Source organism: Ips typographus, linkage group LG1, assembly GCF_016097725.1.
Source record: "Ips typographus isolate SLU linkage group LG1, UJ_Ityp_2.0, whole genome shotgun sequence".
Lineage (NCBI taxonomy): Eukaryota > Metazoa > Arthropoda > Insecta > Coleoptera > Curculionidae > Ips > Ips typographus.
In genome coordinates this window covers 19,173,283-19,192,245 of record NC_138422.1, presented here as the reverse complement: position 1 = coordinate 19,192,245, position 18,963 = coordinate 19,173,283, and the positions used below count along the sequence as shown (strand labels likewise).

Here is an 18,963-nt window from a genome sequence, read left to right as displayed (position 1 = left end):
ACAGCGCAAAGCTTGTGTTTTAGGGTTGAAGTTTAAAGATGACTGCAGGAATGCCCTTATATCTCTGGATATACTCACCCTACCATTACTGTATTACAAGGTGTCAATTTGATAACTTTTAATGCAAATATCTCTGAAGGTAGGAACCTAAGCGAAGATTGAATACATTTTCAACAAAATGAAGGGCCTTCATGTTCTTCGTGTGAAGCAATAATTGTTAAATGATACTCTCCTTCCAGTAAATTGGGAAAAGAGGTCCAATATAATGACCGACAAGGTCACCAGATTTAACACCGCTCAAATTTTTGCTCTGGGGTCACTTCTGCACATCTTTTGTATTTAACACAATCAGTCTGACTGGATGATCTTCGGCAACGTATTATTACTCAAATGGTTATCAATTCTGAGGTCTTCAGGATGTAAGATATAAGTTAGAAAATAGATTACATTTTTGTTAAGGCTAAAATGGAAGGCATTTTGAGCATCTGATTAAATAAAATAGCATTTCATAAAAACACACTTTATTTTATTTGAGTTGTACTTCTAGTTTAACCCTGTACTAAATTAAAATAAAATTCTTATACAAGTGAATACTACTCAAAAAGTAACTCAATTGGACATACTTTAAAAAGAGTGATGTTAGGGCTTAAGGAGTCGTCGCTAACCCTGTATGCAAAATATGGTTCTGCCGACTTGTATAACATCTGTCAATTCACCATTCAATAAGTCGTCAAGAAATAAGCTGATATGCATTATGTCATTTTGCTGACAAACGCTTCCTAAGGGAGATACAGCCCTCTAAAGTTCAGTTTAAAAAATCGTTTTTGTTAAAACTGTCAGACCGTTGGAGCAATTTTGATCAAATTTGGAACAAGTACTTATAAAATTAATACCTACTCATTATCTGGTGATAATGACGTTTGTTAAAATTGTCCAGTGGCGAAGATACAAGGCTATAGACTTTATTTTTTCGCCCTATTTTCTACGACACTGGATTTGGAGAAAAAAAAATTTCAAAAAAGTGATATCTTTAACTTAAAAAAACTACAAATTTGGCTTGATAATCTTCTTGTGTATTTTGTTTCCAATTCCGATCTCTCGGTTTCAAAATAACATTATCAAATTCTTTCTTTTCTTATGAACGGCATTTTTTGTATCTAGTCAAAAATGATGTCATGTTTCTTTGCTTTCAACTGTTAAACTACATATTACAAAAAAATTTTGTTTAACGTACTCACTAAATTACTGTCCCATTCGTGCGTAAAATGCATCTTACAACACTTGTAATGTAATATACTATAATAATAGTCTAAGTATTATTTTTTCTCAAAAAGCGATGTGTCAAGTTACTTTCCAAGGAACACTAATAATAATATAATATAATTATTTTGATGTATTCTTTGTTATATTTTATGACATCTGATGTGCTATTTTTAAATAATATCATGAATTACGGCGTATAGTTTATACAAACAGGAAAAGGTAATTGGAAAGTTATTAAGATAAGAGGATTTATTAATTTGCATAATAAAGTGTTAAAATCTGCTACCAATCAATATTTTAGATCTTTATTGCTACTGAGAAATGTATAAGTTCGCACATTTTTGAGCCAATTTAAAACTGTATCTGTAAAAACGATGAGCACCCTAGGACTTCTGTTTCATTGCTTGATAAGTTATAAGCTAAATTATTATATCTCTTCATCGTCCATATGTTAAAAATGAATTTACAGACACAAGAAAATTTATTAGCTCATTAGGAACTTAACTTATCTAACGGTAATTTAATAGATATAGCACCAAACGTATAAACAGCAGTTTCTCGCAATGGTGACAATTTTTTTTTTTTAATATTAAAAACTTTGCCGAAAGTAGACGCTTTAAATTCATATGACCCATAGAGTAACTTATAATCCGAATGAAATACAATATTTTATTTTCAATCAGTTAGTGCATGCATTTTTCGAAGAAATCATTATGTAAATTTAACAACAACATAAATGTCAAAAAATATGCCAAACATTGACACTGACAATGCCACTAAAATACTAAATCTAATAGTGTTTGTGGAGAGACCATTAATAATTTAAGATATGCGGACGATACAGTTCTCATAGCAGATAGTGCTGAGGGCTTACAGGAATTAATAGACCGAATGGTGGAGGCATGTGGCATGGAATGAGGAATGAGGCTTAACTGCAAGAAGACCAAAATTCTTATGGTTAGTAAAAACAATGAGGCGCAGTACCACCAGTTTAGGGCCAATAACGAAAGTTTGGAAACAGCAGATACAATAACGTATTTGGGCTGCAGCCTGAACAAGGAATGGGATCACTCACGGGAGATCAGATGCCGCATAGAAAAGCCAGAACTGTTTTCAACCGCCTTAGAAAGGTCCTATGTAACATGCACTTGAATATTGCTATAAGAACACAGGTCCTAAAGTGTTACGTATTCTCCACGCTTCTATATGGAGTTGAAGCCTGGACCTTCACAGATGCTACATCCAAACGCTTGGAAATGTGGTGCTACCGCCGCATGCTCAGGATTTCATACACTTACCATGTCACAAATAACACCGTGATCCATGAATGCAAACGAAATTAGAAATTTTACATAGTGTGCAGGTGAGGAATGATGATCTTGGGCATGTGCTGCGTGACGTAAAGTATCAACTTATCCAACTAATCGTGCAGGGCAAAATAGACGGTGTAAGAGGTCAGGGGCGCCGACAAACATCGTGGCTGAAAAATATTAGACAGTGGACGGGAATGACGACCGTACATTTATTCAGGGCGGCTGTCGACAGGATTATATGGAGCAACATGATTGCCAACATCCATAAAGGATAGGCACTGACAGAAGAAGATAATAGTTTTTACGGCTACAGAAAAAGTGACTTAAACTTCACAAGAATTGTCACTAAAGGTCAAGTTATAAGACGTTTGAAAATAAAAACATTTTTCAGTGATATTACATTAATAATATATTATGGCACTCACTCTTCTCTTAAATATCTAACGGCAATCACATCAGCATCACAAATTACAACATTTAAATGGATTTAATACGTATAAAATACCTACATAGAAGTTTAAGAAATTCTAAATACAATTAGATCAATATTCGTAAAATGCAACTCTATAAACGCTTTAACAGCAAAAATCTTTGAAAAGAGCGTTTAAACTTTGAATAAAAACAATAAATAGAGCCTCACTTTGTTAATACTAACGATAAAATACACCCTTAACCATCTACATATCACTTAAGTCACAAATAAAACATTTCAGTTGTCACTTTGACAGACAAGAACCGGACATTTATTAACGTAAGTTAGTTTTAAGGTAGCTGGATTTTGTTCCCAAGGTTCGCCGTCTATTTGGACTGGAGCTTTCTCTTTGAGACGAAACTGAAATTAATTGTCGTTAAAGCATAAACATGTTAAAATACAACTTATAGCGCTTTCGACTTGTTGCACTAATGTTGCACTAGCCGCCTGCACTAGAAAACTGTGTCGTGTTCGACTTATTAAGTGCAATAAGAATCTATGTTATTTGTTTAAATAAAGTAAAATATAAAATAATTTAAACTTTATTGGAAAAAAGTAACACGCAAAGAGGAGATGTTTTATTATGGTAAGACACTATAATGCCAGGTCGATGTGATTTACACTGCTTTTACAAAAGCCTTTGATAAGGTGTCACATTCTATCCTGTTGTCCAAATTGAAGAACCAATTTGGATTTTATGAGAATTTGGTAACATTTTTTTACTCATATTTAAGAAATAGGAATCAAAAGGTAGCGTTAAAAAGATATCAGTCAAAGTATTATTTGACCACTTCAGGTATTCCGCATTCTAACCTTGGGCCTCTGCTTTTTCTTATGTTTATTAACAGCATAGTGAATGAGGTTACAAATTGTAGAGTATTGATGATTTTAAATTATACTCCAGGGTACGCAATGATTATCAAATTCTTCAAGAAAACCTCGAAGAAAACTTAACCAAATTACATAAATGAACCATTGTTAATGAACTTAATATTAATGTTAGCAAGAGCTGTATCCTTCAGTTTTCTAGAAAAATGAGCCTAATAAACTTACAACCTACAAAATAGACTTTTGATTCACAGTTGACATTTAGGTCGAGATTCTTTGGTAGTAGGTCTAACGTGGTCTTTCCTGACACAGAGACACAAGTCAATATAATCTTATTCCCCCCCTAATTAAAATTATAAACAACAGGATTTGGAGTAAAATACGCAGCTCAGAAAACTGGGGTTAATTGTAAATAATAGTTAGTTAAGTTCTTCGAGTGAATAAACCTGTTTAAGTCACGTGTTTTATACAATATTTTATTAAATTTTGACTTCTAATATAAAAAAAAACTATAATTACAGTTCTATTAAATTTGCACTGCGCCCCGTAGATGTGACATTGATGTTTGTTTATTTACATCTGTAAATAGGTCAATGTCATTCAGAGTGATTTAAATTTTTTTTAAACATTTAAACAAAAAAATTTTTAAATCGTTGCTAAGCGTTGAATTGACTAATAACAGGACGAAATTTAATAAAAAATATAATTATCAAGACTGGATAGAAAACTTCAGAATGACAAAAGGTTTTGACTGAAGTTTGGTATTTGTGTTAAAAGTGCTTTTAAGGCCCTCATGCGATTTATTTTCACAGTGTGCCTTCAAAAATGTCACTTGACTGTGATGGATGATTATACTCACTATATTACTGTTTATCTTCTAAAAAACAAGTATGAATCTAAAGAGTGCCTAAATATGTTTATAAATTAATCGGAAGCTTATAAAGGAACGAAAGTTTCTAAAATGTGTGGAGGAGAATTCAAAAGCAATGAATTTAAATTGTGGTGTCGGCTAGTGTTATTAACATGCCCTGCAGGTCTCCAATATCACCGTGTGTCAAAAGCATGACCAACTAGAACAACCCAACCGTGCAGCCTAATAGAAAAATGTTTATTCTCAAATAAAACGAAATTGGTTGGATTTAGGTATAGGCAAGTAAATTGAAACTTATAGTAATTTTTAATGCTCAAAATGATTCAGTCATAAAAAATGGGGGTTTCCATTTAAAAAACTTGAGATTTTTCATTTTTTTTAGTGGCAAATTTATGATTTTTTTTTGACGACCCTGTATACAAATGAGTCGTTACGCAACCTCAGTTTAATAAAACGATCCTTTATTTACAATAACCCAAAGTTTCATTGCAAAATGAAATACGGTTTTAACATAGTACAAAAATATGTTGAGCGTTGCAACTGTCACTTTTTTGGAAAAAAATATTTCGAAAACGGCTCGAGATAGGCATAGGGCATTCTATACAAAAGTTGGTCAGAATTTTGTGAGGAATCCAAATATGTAATAATATATAGGGTGTTCTATTTAAAATAAGAAAGTTGTGATCGACTTCCGGTATAAGCGGAAGTGCAACCATCTTGAAAATATTTTAGTTGGATTGGGCATGCCCACATCAGTATCCTACCAAATTTTCAAAACTCTCCTATTTATACTTTTTCCAATATCAATCGAGGTCTTTCGTCGTGGGACACCCTGTATAACAACAGAGCAAAATCAACTTGATGACAAAAGTGACATATCATTAGAAGAAGCAAGAAAGAACAAAATCAGAAAAATGCCAAAGAAATTTGAAGACTATGTAATGATGACATATGAAGAAGTAATCAACAACCCAGAAAAATAAAATTGGAAGAGAACCATTGATGAAGAAAAGAAATCACTAGAAGTAAATAAAACATGGGAATTAGTGGACATTTAGGAAGCAGCAGGAAAAAAAGTGTTGAAAAGTAGCAAATTGGCACGTGGTTGTGAGCAGAGAAAATTAATACAGTACACCAGCACTTCGAGTGTTATTTGGTTTAGCTGTTAAAAATCAATTTATTAAAAAAAAAAATTATATTAAAACTGCTTTCCTATATGAATAGTTAGATGAGCAGATATACATGTTTTTACCTGAACGATATGAAGAAAGTACTGGTAAACTATGTCGTTTACAAACGAAAATTTATGGATTAAAGCAAGCAGCTTTGTGCTGGAATAAACATTTTTCTAATTTTATGAAGCCATACTGATTAACTGCTTTGGAAACTGAAAAATGTATTTTCAACAGTCAAGAAAATAATCTTTATTTAGCCATACATATGTAGATGATGGTTTAATAATTAGAGAGAACACTTCAGACATCGATAAATTGCTTACTGGATTGGAACAACATTTTGAGGTAGTTAAATTTGATCAAGTTGATAGTTTCCTGGGAATTGATGTCACAATTGGGAAATCGTTTATTGCTTTTGATCAAAAGTAGTATACAGTAGAACTAATATGAAGATTTAACATGGATAATGCATGCTAAACCAACAACGGTTCCTTTTATTCACAAAGAGTTTCCAGGCGAAATTGCACCACATACAGTTGAAAATGAGGTTGAATTCCCGTTTCGGGAAGCTATAGGAGGACTACTTTACTTGTCCAATAAAACAAGACCGAACATAGCTTACCTAGTTAGTTATAAAAGTAGGAAAATGGAAAATCCTTCCAGACTTGACGACAGAGCAACCGATCGTGACATTATCAAGCACGGAGGCAAAATATGTAGCAGCTGCTGAGTGTGTAAAAGAACTTTTATATTTAAAAACTTCAATTGTACATGTATGTATCTGTAACTATGATTTAAAAAGCAGATGTTCACAAATTAACGCAGTCTAAGGATTGACTACATTTTAGTTACAAGTAAAACGGTAACACGTCAAAGTAAAAAGTGTTTCAAACAAATGTTGTTGATGTTTTCGACATTATCTATCAAGAAAAATAAACTAGAAATAGAATAAAACCGCTTAATTAGTGCAAAAATTGAATGACTTTGACCCTTACCAGAAAATCAAGTGTGCCACTTCAATTATTTGCCAACTTTTAAATGAACAATTCCTATAAACTAGTACTAACCTCAACTGTTCGAGCTTGTCCTAATCGAATAGGAGAAGAAAGTCCTATTTGCATTTGGGCTATATGGAAAGACGAATAAATTCCTACCACTTCCAATATTCCATCCTGATGGGATTGAGTTGTTTTACTAGATCCATCCCCTAACCCTGCAACGGCAATACAAGAGATCACATTCAAATTGAATTCTCATTACTATTATTCTTACCCCACAAATTGACACCAGCGCCCCAAGACGATATATTAAGTACAACAATTGACTCTAATTCAGGCAAAGGTACTTGATGACCGTCCAAATATAGGTCAAGTCGTTGCTCCAGGTTTTTGCAGTCGGCTGTGACAACTTGTTGAGTTCCAAAGCATAAATATAACAGCTAAAACAGCAGAGCTCAGCGATGGGTATATAAAAAATAGGCAATAAGAATACTTTATTAAATAGTCTACTGCCATACACGTAAAATATGCTGTCTCTAGTTTTATGGAAACTTAAAGCCACTTGAGCGTCTACTCCAACGCTCATGTAGTTATACATGTAAAACGTTTTGTTCGGTATTCGTAAGCCCAGATGCCTGGTTGAAGTTACGTCAATTTGCCATCTAAAAATGTCCCTATAAAGTATATCAACTTTTGACTTGTTTTTAACTTAGTACCTGTCTAATTGTGACAAGGAAGCTTCTTGAATGTTTGTTAAAATTTTGGGTACATCCAACTCTGGATCATTCTCTTTGCCCCAACCTAACACTCGGGATAAATCATTTCCGGTTCCAAGAGGAATAACTGCCAAAGGAGGTTCAGGCTACAACCAAATAAAACAAAATCCTAATATTTTTGGATTATTACTTTCTAAACACCTTATTATTTGAAAATAATAACACACCCCCGCTAAACAATTATTAAAACTCGAAAATCGCTATTATTGAGTTGAAACCGCACTATAAGCAATGAAATATTTGCAAGTTTCTTCTATAAAACCGTTCAATTTTTATTTCAAATCTTTTGGACCAAAAGTGGTGACTTTCTATTGCCGGAATCTAAGTAAAATAATTTCTCTAGTAAAAGAAACTGACTATAGAATGAAAAGTCAATCGGCCTAGGTGGTTCACATTGAAAAAGTATACCTTTACCGGTATGTTGTTTACTGTTTATTTTACCTGAATCATATGACTTTGATAGTCCTGTTAGTCAGCCAAAACGACAAAAGCTAGATGAAATTTTAGAAAATATAAAAGAAAATGCAGCAAAAACTTACGAAAGTTTACCTAAATAGTCAAGAACATCCTAGGATAGGGAATACGAAGTTTTTATGGTATGGAAATATAAAAATGCCATTGCTAATATTAATAGTAATTAAGATACCAAGGGCATTATAAAGACAATAATGTATGAGGTCGATAGGGTAGAATACGAGGACCTCCGGCCCTTCCTATAATGCCTGTGGTGTCTTCAATGTTTAATGTCCGACTTTCATTCTGTAAATATGTATTTAAAAAATGGTCAGAGGGCATTATAAACAATAATGCTCTCACCTGAGGCCATTATGAAAAATTTGACTTGGATAATTGACCTTAATAGGTGTCATTATTGATGAAAATTATTGATAGCCCTGTCGGACATTAAACGCCCGCCTATAATGCCCTGAAACCGTTTTTAATATTAGCAATGGCATTTTTATACTTCCATACCATAAAAACTTCGTATCCCATATCCTAGGATGAAGTTATGAACACTACAACCTACACCGTTTCCAAGGTATTATTTATTCATAATGTTTAGGTGAAACATAAATAACTTTTCACATCTTCGTATAAGTAATCAATAAACCTTCCAAAGACCACACTCAAACATATTGAAAATAAATACATACACACGACAAAAATAATTAAAAAGTAGGTCAATTCACTTACATCAAGATCCAATTTATGTGACGTTGTAAGTACCCACGAAATAGTGCCATCACCGCCAGCAACCAGTACTCTCACTATCTAAATGAAGAAAAATAAAGTGTTACACATTATTTTTACATGAAGCCAAATTGATATAACCCCAAATACATTGTTATAAATAACTACTATTTTATACTTCTTGTACTACAAAATGTCTGCCTAGACTGTCAAATAACATTTTCATTCCAGGTGAATTTTAAATTTTAATGGCATCAATTCCACATCTCAGTGATTTCCAATTTAAAAATTAAAATATGGGAATGGTTCATTATCATGGAAACGTGTAGGGCAACGTATGCAAAACATGATCTAGATCTCGTTGTTTTTCTAGCGTTTCGAGGCGGAACTTGCCACACTGGAGACAAATGTTTTCACTGATGTAATCCGTAACGAAGGACATTAAAGGTCTGTGCCCACTATACCTATTTACTAGACCGTTTCGGGCATCACTATGCAAACTATAGGGGATGTTGGACGGTCTAGTGGGTATTGTCTAATTACTTTACATTCAAATAATATTAGTTTGCATGTGTCGGTACCTTGTACGGTACTGTATAGTGGGCAGACGCCTTAAAAATAGCAAATAACATCTGCAAAAAGAAAAAAATTAAAATTCTAAAAAAAAATAGTAGTCATAGCCATCATTATGCGTTCGTTGAAGAATATAATATTCTTCAGTTCGAATGCGCAACGAGTTAAGTAAGATTCAGATATTATTATGGCAAGAATTAGTTCAGAAATGTTTTACAATTATTCTCAACATCTACAAGAGTGAGTGCAAATAAAAAACGGAAATAATTGAAGTTTTACAGGTAAGACAACAAAGTTAGTCTTTTGAAACCCCGTTCTAGTTCTGAAAGCACATGAGTAAATAGTTTTCAAATTTTGAAGGCATTGTGGCAGTAGCAAAGCAAACTTTGTGTTTTCTATTAAAAACGATATCCACGAAAGAATTAAAAAAATAAGTATACTAAAAACAAACTCAATCAACACAATACTCAGTAACAAAACTTTAGGACAACGACTATACGATCATTGGCCTAGGAAATCGCGTTTTTCTTCGCTAATCTTCAAAATGGATATCTTAATAATTAACGTACATCCTGACACGTTTTTAATTACTCACTACACCAATTTACCAGGTCCCAAGATGATATTTGGTATTTTTAATATCCTCCGATATAGATTACATCAGTGGAAATATTTGTCTCAAGCGTGGCAAGTTACGCATCAAAACCCTAGAAAAACAACGATATCTAGATTATTATTTTAGCAAGTAATAATTAGTACTTACTGTTCTTGATAATTAATACAGGGTGATAGTATATTAGAAGTATCTAGAAAACAACTCAATATTGGTCGTTGAAATTTGGAGTGTAGCCTAAGTTGGGTTCAAACTCTCTAAAATATTTCGGTCTTTTCGGGAAAGAACATCAAATGCACCGTTTCCCAGATATTTCATAAAACTAGTAGATTTGTCAGCAAAACATTAGTCTAAATTGATGATTTTTTGAATAATGAAATTTTCAAGTTTGCAAGACAACATGGTTGAAATTAAAGCCCTGAGGGAGAGAGAGAATTGAGAAAAGATAAAAATTAGAAAATTGAAAACACCTACAGGATGATCTATATTTACCTTTTAATCAATCAAAAGTTTGCTTTTTTTTAAATAGATACAACTGTGTTTTATGGTTTGTAATAAAAGAACATTAAATTTAGAACAAATCCATGAATACATTTCCTATACCTAACTTCAACCGTTACTGACTTATTAACAGTTTTTCCTTAAAGGGCGCATACAATTGTTATCCAAAATAATCTGAGGCCGCATTCGTTTTCGAGCTCCATGGAGCGAGCAGCGCGTTTTTGTCGTCACGATGACGTAATTTAGCAAAAGCATAATTTAACCAACTGTCAAATTACGCCATTGTGACGTCAAAAACGCTCTGCTCGCTCCATGGAGCTTAAAAACAAATGCGGCCTGAATATGGACACCTGCTTGTGCTGATGTTGACAGATATTTGTCAAACTCAACACTGGTTCAAACTTAGCACAAGCAGGTGTATTTTCGGTCAGGTAGGGGTACTATGTAACTTGACAGAGAGAGGAACAAAGATTTAAACAAGGCAGACTTATAGTAGGATATGCAAGTTAAAGTGAGATGAAGAAAGAAATTTCTTTTCTATTCCCTTACATAGTTCCACTGCTGTTTTCTTGGGCCTAAGAAAACAGTTGTCTTTGTTAATACCTGACCGAAAAACTCGCTACAACCACCTTTTCCATTCAATTATTGCGGTCACCAACCTTCAAATGTTAATAATTTTAGTAGTAAGTTGTATAAAATGTACTTACCTTGGGTGCTAGAAGAACACACCACTGAAGGGCTGCAGCCGGTTTTCTACTTGTGAGATCAATAACTTGCGCTGGATTTAAGTACTTCCTGAATTCTGACAGAACTAAAGCGCCGTCAGAGTTGCCAGATTTCTTGTTTGCTAAAAAGTTTGTAAAAAACCACGTAAACTAAAATCAGTATGAGTATGTAGAAAGTAGTAACAGAAAAATTGGTATTGTACAGCAGTGCAGCAGCAAAGTCCAGTAAATAAAATTCTGTTTTCGCTAAATTTTAATCTCGACTTTAATTCTTGGTCTTATAGAAAAATAATAGGTCATCTATTTCATTTTAATTTTGTTCAAATAATAGATTGCAAAATAGTATGATCTAAATGACTCTTTTTAGAAATGACACATATTACCTGAGTACAACCAAATGTAAATTAAAATACTATATATACAGGGTGGTCCAGTTTTAAATTTTAATAATCCACTATCCGAGAGTCCATCAAAAAATAAGTTGACAATTGACATGTATTATGTCATTTTGCTGAAAAACGCTTCCTAAGAAAAATACAGAAAATTTAGTATAAAAAATTGGTTAATGTCCGACAGGGCTATTATTTCATCATTAATGACACCTATTAAGGTCAATTATCTGAGAAATAATGCCCTAGCGCGTTATTTTTATAATGTCCTCAGGTGAGGGCATTATTTTTTGTAATGCCCTCTGAGCATTTTTTAAATACATATCTACAGAATGAAAGTCGGACATTAAACATTGAAAACACCACAGGCATTATAGGAAATAATGCCCAGGGTCGAAGTAAACCCTATCGACCTCGTGCATTATTGTCCTTATAATGCCCTTGGTATCTTAATTACTATTTTTGGCTATAACTGTCAGACCGTTAGAGCAATTTTGATCAAATTTTGAATAAGTACTTATGAAATGAATGCTCAAGATATGGTGTGAATTTATAAAATAAAGTATCCAATTTTTGCCCGCCCAAGTATCAGTTTGTTTGGGTTTTAAAACGTAATAACTCAATTATCTCGTAGACGACGTTTCAAATCAGAGTTTTACTAGAAATACTTTTTTTTCCAAATTGAATAAAAAACTTTAAAAAAAAGTGTAATTTTTTTTATTTTTAATTTCCAGTAACGTAGAAAATGAGAAGGTCACCCAATTCATACCTAGTAATAATAGGAAGAAAATCGAATATAGCTCTGAAAAGAACGTAGACTGATAAAAAAAATATTTTTTAATTTTTTTTCTCAAAGCTGTACGATTAACCGTCTAGTCAAAAAAGCTGACAGCCACTCTTATTTGGACACCCTGTACAGACTTTCAAAGCTTCTCCCGGCTAAAAACTAGAAATACTGCAACAAAACTGTTTGCGGTTTACTGTCCTACTTTTTTGTGAAATAAACGATGGTGCAAACAAAACTTTCGTCACTTTCTTGGTTTTCAAACTACAGGGCGATTTTGAAAACAACCCTGCATTTTGTGGTCCCCTCTCGTAGTTTTGCCATTTTTGAACTTATCGGAAAGATAAAATCGGGTTTCTTTACAGAATTTGCCGTAAAGTTTCCAGTTTTCTTTCTGAAGTTAATATTTGCAGAGTTATGAACCAAATTTGTGTTTTTTTTAATGGAACAACCTGTATATTTTTTAATAAATAAATCGCCCTTTTTTAGAGCTTTCTAACAACCTATAAATGGTATCTAACTGTAGTCGGTCATTCGTAAAACGCCAAAATTCGAATATTGTGCCCATTTATACAGTGTGATTCACGCTGATGGTATATTAGAAGACTCTAGAGAACGACTCAATATTTTTTGTTGAAATTTGGAGTGTAGCGTAGGTTGAAAGAACACCAACTTTTGATTTTCAAATGGACCGCCCTGTTTCTAATCTCATTTTTGAATTCCTCGCAAGAAGGCTAGTAATTAATGTTGATACTTTAAGTTAAGATCGCAGCGCCAGTTGAACTAAAATCGGGCAACACGTTCCTAACCTAACATCATAAATAATATGACACTGTCACTTCAAATGTATGAAATCAGTGCTAAATTCCTAACCAAAATAGTAAACAAACGGAGAAATGACAGCTGGAATGCCCGAAACTGTTTTCACAACTGATCACCAGAGGGAGTATCTCTTATCTTGAAACGCCAATACCTATCTTGCAGGGATTGTTAGATATTTCATAAAAATGGTAAATTTGTCAGCAAAACGGTAGTCTAAACATTAATTAAATTCTCAAGTTCTGAAAGGTTTGCTTATGTGACCTTTTGTTCTCAGTTAAACAATACCACATGGTTGAAAAGTTCAAAGACTAAAAATGAAAAAACCTACAGGGTGGTCAATATTTTTGTCCTTTAAGTCGGATAGATAGAAAAACTGCCAGAAATTCGTTTTTTTAAATGCAACCACCAATGTATTATGGTTTGTAATAAAAGAACATTAAATTTTGAACAATTCTATGTATAGAATAGAATAGAATAGAATAGATTTATTGCTCCACTTAATAATGTACACAGGATTATTATGGGGTCGTCAATACATTTACATATAGATTACACGACACAATTGCTTATACACATTAAAATAGTTGTAATTAAATAATAAAATAAATAAAACAAAAGTTGTTAAATGAAATTTAAAAATTATTTATGTTTAAAATAATATTAATAGGTTTACTTACAAAGTTGTAAACACTTGTCAATATTTAGGCAGCTAACATTACTACTATACCACCTATCCATTATAAACTCTTCCACTGTATAGTAGGAATTTGACACCAAAAACAATATTATTTTTTTCTGTATGTAATACTGTAAATGTGGACTGGTGTGACAAAGTGATGTACGCGAGAAGGGCAATTTGAATCTCATATCTCATGCCTCTGGCGAGTGTTACGATTGTGAAATTTACCGCTCCGTCTAATCGATTTAATAGGAACTAAATTGTCAATAGCATTCTGAGCGATTTCCGCAATCTCCAGCGGTGTACATTAACCATCGTTGGCGTCAAAATCGGACATTGGTACCAGATTTAAATAGAAAAGCGAGAAGCTTACGGATTGCAGCAAAAAAATCAAAGTCGGAATTGAAAATGTGAATTATTTTTGTCGCTTATGTTGACAATCCATGTCAAACAACAGCAAATTACCATATAAACGCGCAACAATTTACTTTCATAGGTAACTGGTTTTAATCAAACTTTCCATTATAACTCATAATAATGTTAATAAACTCTTTTTAAATGAGTTTTTTTATGTTCGGAGAAAAAATAGCATGTTGCATACGGCGTAGAAGCTATTTTTTGAACTTGAGCTGCTATTGCAAGCCTCACTTCGTTCGGCTCAAACTGCCAGCTTCAGTCAAAAAAGAGAGGCTTCTACGCCTAATATAACAATATATTATTATTACAAACCATAAAACACTGATGGATTCATTTAAAAAAACGGACTTTTTGCAGTTTTTTTTATCTGTCCGCCTAAAAGGTAAATATTGACCACTTTGTAGGTTTTTTTCATTTTCTTTCTCTGGGCTTTTCAACCAGGTAGTATTGTCTAACTGAGGACAAAAGGTCACATCAGTAAACCTTTCAGGATTTGAGAATTTAATTAAAGTTTAGTCCAACGTTTTGCTGACAAATTTACCATTTTTATAAAATATCTAAGAAGGTGCAAGATAGGTAAAGGGAAATATTAACATAAATTACACAATACAGTACACAAAGATGGCGACTTCCATTTTGGTTGCTTAATGCACAAATGGGGTATTGTGGAGATTGGAGAAGGCTGTGTGTTCCTCACTCACCCTATTAATATTGCTTTGTATGCATGGAAATTTCCAACAGTTGTAATTATAACTACCAATATTAATTTTCAATTTTTTTTCAGCAATTTTGTTTCATTTTTTTGAACAATCTGCATATTCTAAATTAAGTACCTGCATGCAAATTTTGTATAATCATATTTTTTGATATAAAACCACAAAATGCTATGTATTAACCTATTATACTTATATCATCATAGAATGTGCAGTTCTCAAAACAAAATAATAATTATTGTTTAAAAATATTACCAATGACTACCAAAGGTGACCACTTTTCCCAACCAGGGTCTTTAACATTCCTTAGCAATAAATGTTTATTTAGTGCTCCTTTCCTCCTTGCAACTTGAACACACGATGGGGGAACAATCATTGATCGGTATGGACCAAAATCACAAACCTCAAGACAAAACAATCAACTAAATCATGCACAACATTCACATAAAACAAAATACCTCATCAGTTTCTTTTAAGCATGCTGTATGAACACATCTCTGACACCAACAGCATTGGTAATCTATTAAACCAGCTTCCATGGAACAATCTTCATTACATATGCAACATAGTGCCCCCAATGGAAGATTACCTAAATTACATAATAGTACTGTAAATATAACAAAACTGTTAAACCAAGAACTAACCTTTAACCCAATGGTGTAATTGTACATCACTACTACTAGTGATCAGTTTGCATGGAAGTTTTTGATTGGCTTTTTTAACACACTCTGGATCAGCACATACACCACAACAATCACAGTATACACCAATACTATGGATCAAGAATGATTCACAAATCGAACAATACCAAGCCTACATAACAACTTGTTTGAAAGTGTAAAAAAGTTATACAGATACAAACCTTTGCTGTAATCTTAATAGGAGTCCAACTGTGACTTTTAGTGGAGTCTCTAACACCCACAGTCATATCATTTCCCAGTTTCTTAAAAGCAAAATAACTCAATATGCCTAACACTACAACTCCAGCAAATGATACAAATCCAAATGGTGGAAGGAGTTCACCAAACATCCACATACTTGGATCGGATGATGTATTGTGAATCTTGCTAAAAATAGTCATTAATTCAGCTTTTAAAAACAAAAGGCTTTAAATTTTGACTAGGTATAGCCCCTGTGTTTAAACTAGATTTACTAAAGTGATCATTTAAATCAATAAGCAACAAAAGAGACGTACTAAACAGTAAACAACGCGAAAGCAGGTCACATTAATTACAAATTCCAGTAATTCATTAATGAAATACTACATTGTGCATAAATTTCCAATGGGAATGAAATACTATCCAATTATTTTGATTTTCACATAAACAAAACATTAAATTTACAATTTGAGGTTAGGATATTAGAAACAGCTGTCAGTGGTCATCTGTCATTTGTTTGAAAAACACAGAAAAACAGAACCTGTGAAGAATATACTGATAACGAGTGGAACGGAAACACAAAACGAGTATTGTCAGGTAAAAAAAGTAACAGTTAAACAAAACATTTAATTTAAGCTAAGTGAAAAACTTTGTTCCTCGTTGGGATACCAGTATCTAAAGCTGCTATGTGCATTTATCAGCATTACTTCATAAGTACAGATGATTTCAAGTTTTTCTTCGTGTTTTTACCTTCATTCTGACTCTGGCAATCACAGCAGTAAATACATTTTTTTGTCTTTTTTCGACTATGTTCTTTAATAGTACATTATACCTATAAAAGTGTGTGTTAATAGGGTATTACCGCACCCGAGTGAAACTTCAAATATTAATCTCAATTGATTTTACATTCATTGATTGATTTGCAATAAATTAAGGGCGGTAATAGCCAAGTACCACACGTACTATAATACAGTACTGTCACACCCGTGTTAGTAGTTACGGTGCACACCCAGTAACCATCAGCATAGTCAACAAGGATTAGCATAATGAGTTGCTGACGAATATAAAAGATGCACCGTAGCTCGACTAAACCACCGAACTCTGGGGGGTCTTCCCCAGAGGGAGGTCACTGACTGATCTTTGGGTTAGTCTGGGTACGTCCCTTGTGTAACGTAAACGTGGACCATTAGGCAACCAAGTGCCACACCCGAGTATCAGCCCTAGCAAAGGAAGTAGTGTGGGCGAGCACCAAGAGTTGCCGTACCTACTTACTAGTACCACAACGTTGATCCCCGCTAAAGCGTTCGCCCTCCGTGAACCCTACCGCTATCTTCTTGGTCTTGGCAATCTGGGGGTAAGAACTTTGTAATTATTGTCTTGAATTTCTTAAATAAAGTCCTCTTGAATTTTTTAAATAAAGTGGGTTACCTGTGGATTCCTCAGTTTTCGTCCCTCTGAGCTACCCCTTAACGTGACAATACTTTATCTACAATAGTGCGGTAACTGTAGATAATTGTGTGGTAATGTACTTCTTACCACACGCATATCAGTGCGTTGATATCCCACTTACCGTTACCGCACTGTTGTGGATAAAGTGTTTTGTTTTTTCTGAACAAATGTCTGCCGATATGTTGCGCTGTAGGCGAGTTATTTGGTATATGAAAGTAAACCTAAAAGACACCATTATCACCATTTAAATGTTAGCAAATAGAACAAACTCGAGAATAAAACATTGAGCGTAAGAAGGTTTTATTTATAAGTATAAGTTTAGTTGATACACACATTAAAATCCTGTTAGGAGACGTTTGGTTAAAGGGTAGCAGTTCCCTTGGAGGGGTGTGTGATCTTGTAGGGGCAGCTACTTTTAAGGAGCGACTGACCCCTTGGGATCGGTTTGAACGGTCGGAACTTAAAACACTTTAACTCAAAAGAAGTAAACAATGATTATAAGAAATTAGTTTATGTTTGACTGTAAAAATTGGTTGCAATTTTTATTTCAAAATGAAATAAGATAAGAGACAACCGGCAACATGTTTCCTATCAAAGCCAAATGGAGGTCAGCCAAAAACATCACCCCAACATCAAAGGAATTATGCCGGTTATCACTTTTTGTTAAATAGTTATTTTTTGGTTGGGTTGTGTATAATTTAAATAAAACAATCCCACTCAACAACTTTAAATTCAACCAAATCGACAACCTCTTCTCTGTTCCGCAACTCTATGAAGCAATTCTTCAGACCGACAAAAAAGACGAGGAGTGTCTATGATACGAATTCAGCACGTGAACGTGAAGGGTGATTCTTCTCTATAGAACTCATTTTTCTTAAGTTACCGTCTTTATCACTGAAGGTTGACAATAATCTGGGCAAACTGAGTTTGATCTAGGACTACTCTAAAGTCTAAACAATGCATGAGTATCCAACCCAGTCCAGTCTCTGATGTTCTTATACTATGAGTGTTTTCTTGCGACCTATAACACGTTTTCTCTCGATCTTTATTCCCTGCATAAACAAGTGATACTTGCTGTTACGAAAAATGTGATCAAGATGAGCGTTGACAAACTGCAGTTTGTCAAACGCCCTTGGTACGCATTGGATGCGTGTTCTGCTACAAATACCCCCATGTAAGTCTCCAAATGAGTGTTAGTGAAAACAATGTAACACAGAATCAAAATTAACAGCGTACCCTGAAGATGCAACAATAAATTTTGCAAAACGTTGGCTATACTTTTGAAGTTTCATTAAGAGTGAAACAGATTCAGCTCCTAAAAAAACCACCATCAACTATCAAAACCTAACATTGCTGATATCAACTAAAACTGTCTATCTAAACTAACTATCTGGCCATATTAATTTACATAGATCCTAGAGTCTAGAGAGTCACGAGGTCATCCTAGGTCCTATGTTCAAAACGGAGCACAGCTCAGTGCACTATTTGTCAGCTGTCAAAGGCAGTAGGTGTCATTCTGTCAATTGTCATTAC

At 33.6% G+C, this 18,963-nt stretch overlaps 1 protein-coding gene and 1 long non-coding RNA gene across 3 annotated transcripts; one reads left to right on the top strand and one right to left on the bottom strand.

Moving 5' to 3' along the window:
* The first annotated feature begins 391 nt into the window (after positions 1-391).
* On the top strand, positions 392-2,970 carry LOC145740465 (uncharacterized). Its single transcript, XR_014181437.1, has 2 exons — positions 392-2,626; positions 2,696-2,970. It is a non-coding gene; the product is annotated as an uncharacterized LOC145740465 (long non-coding RNA).
* Positions 2,960-16,458, bottom strand: Dgkepsilon (diacylglycerol kinase epsilon). Of its 2 annotated transcripts, XM_081996052.1 has the most exons (12): positions 16,299-16,458; positions 15,966-16,170; positions 15,748-15,916; positions 15,562-15,692; positions 15,359-15,506; positions 11,282-11,421; positions 8,891-8,968; positions 7,637-7,782; positions 7,414-7,582; positions 7,195-7,360; positions 6,990-7,135; positions 2,960-3,408 (listed from the first exon to the last, which is right to left on the bottom strand). In XM_081996052.1, the coding sequence occupies exons 2-12, from the start codon at positions 16,137-16,139 to the stop codon at positions 3,286-3,288; spliced, it is 1,590 nt and encodes a 529-aa protein (XP_081852178.1). In that variant the 5' UTR covers positions 16,140-16,170; positions 16,299-16,458; the 3' UTR covers positions 2,960-3,285. The 2 variants fall into 2 exon arrangements, with proteins under 2 accessions (XP_081852178.1, XP_081852177.1); XM_081996051.1 differs by having other exon boundaries at positions 15,966-16,441.
* Positions 16,459-18,963: the final 2,505 nt, after the last annotated feature.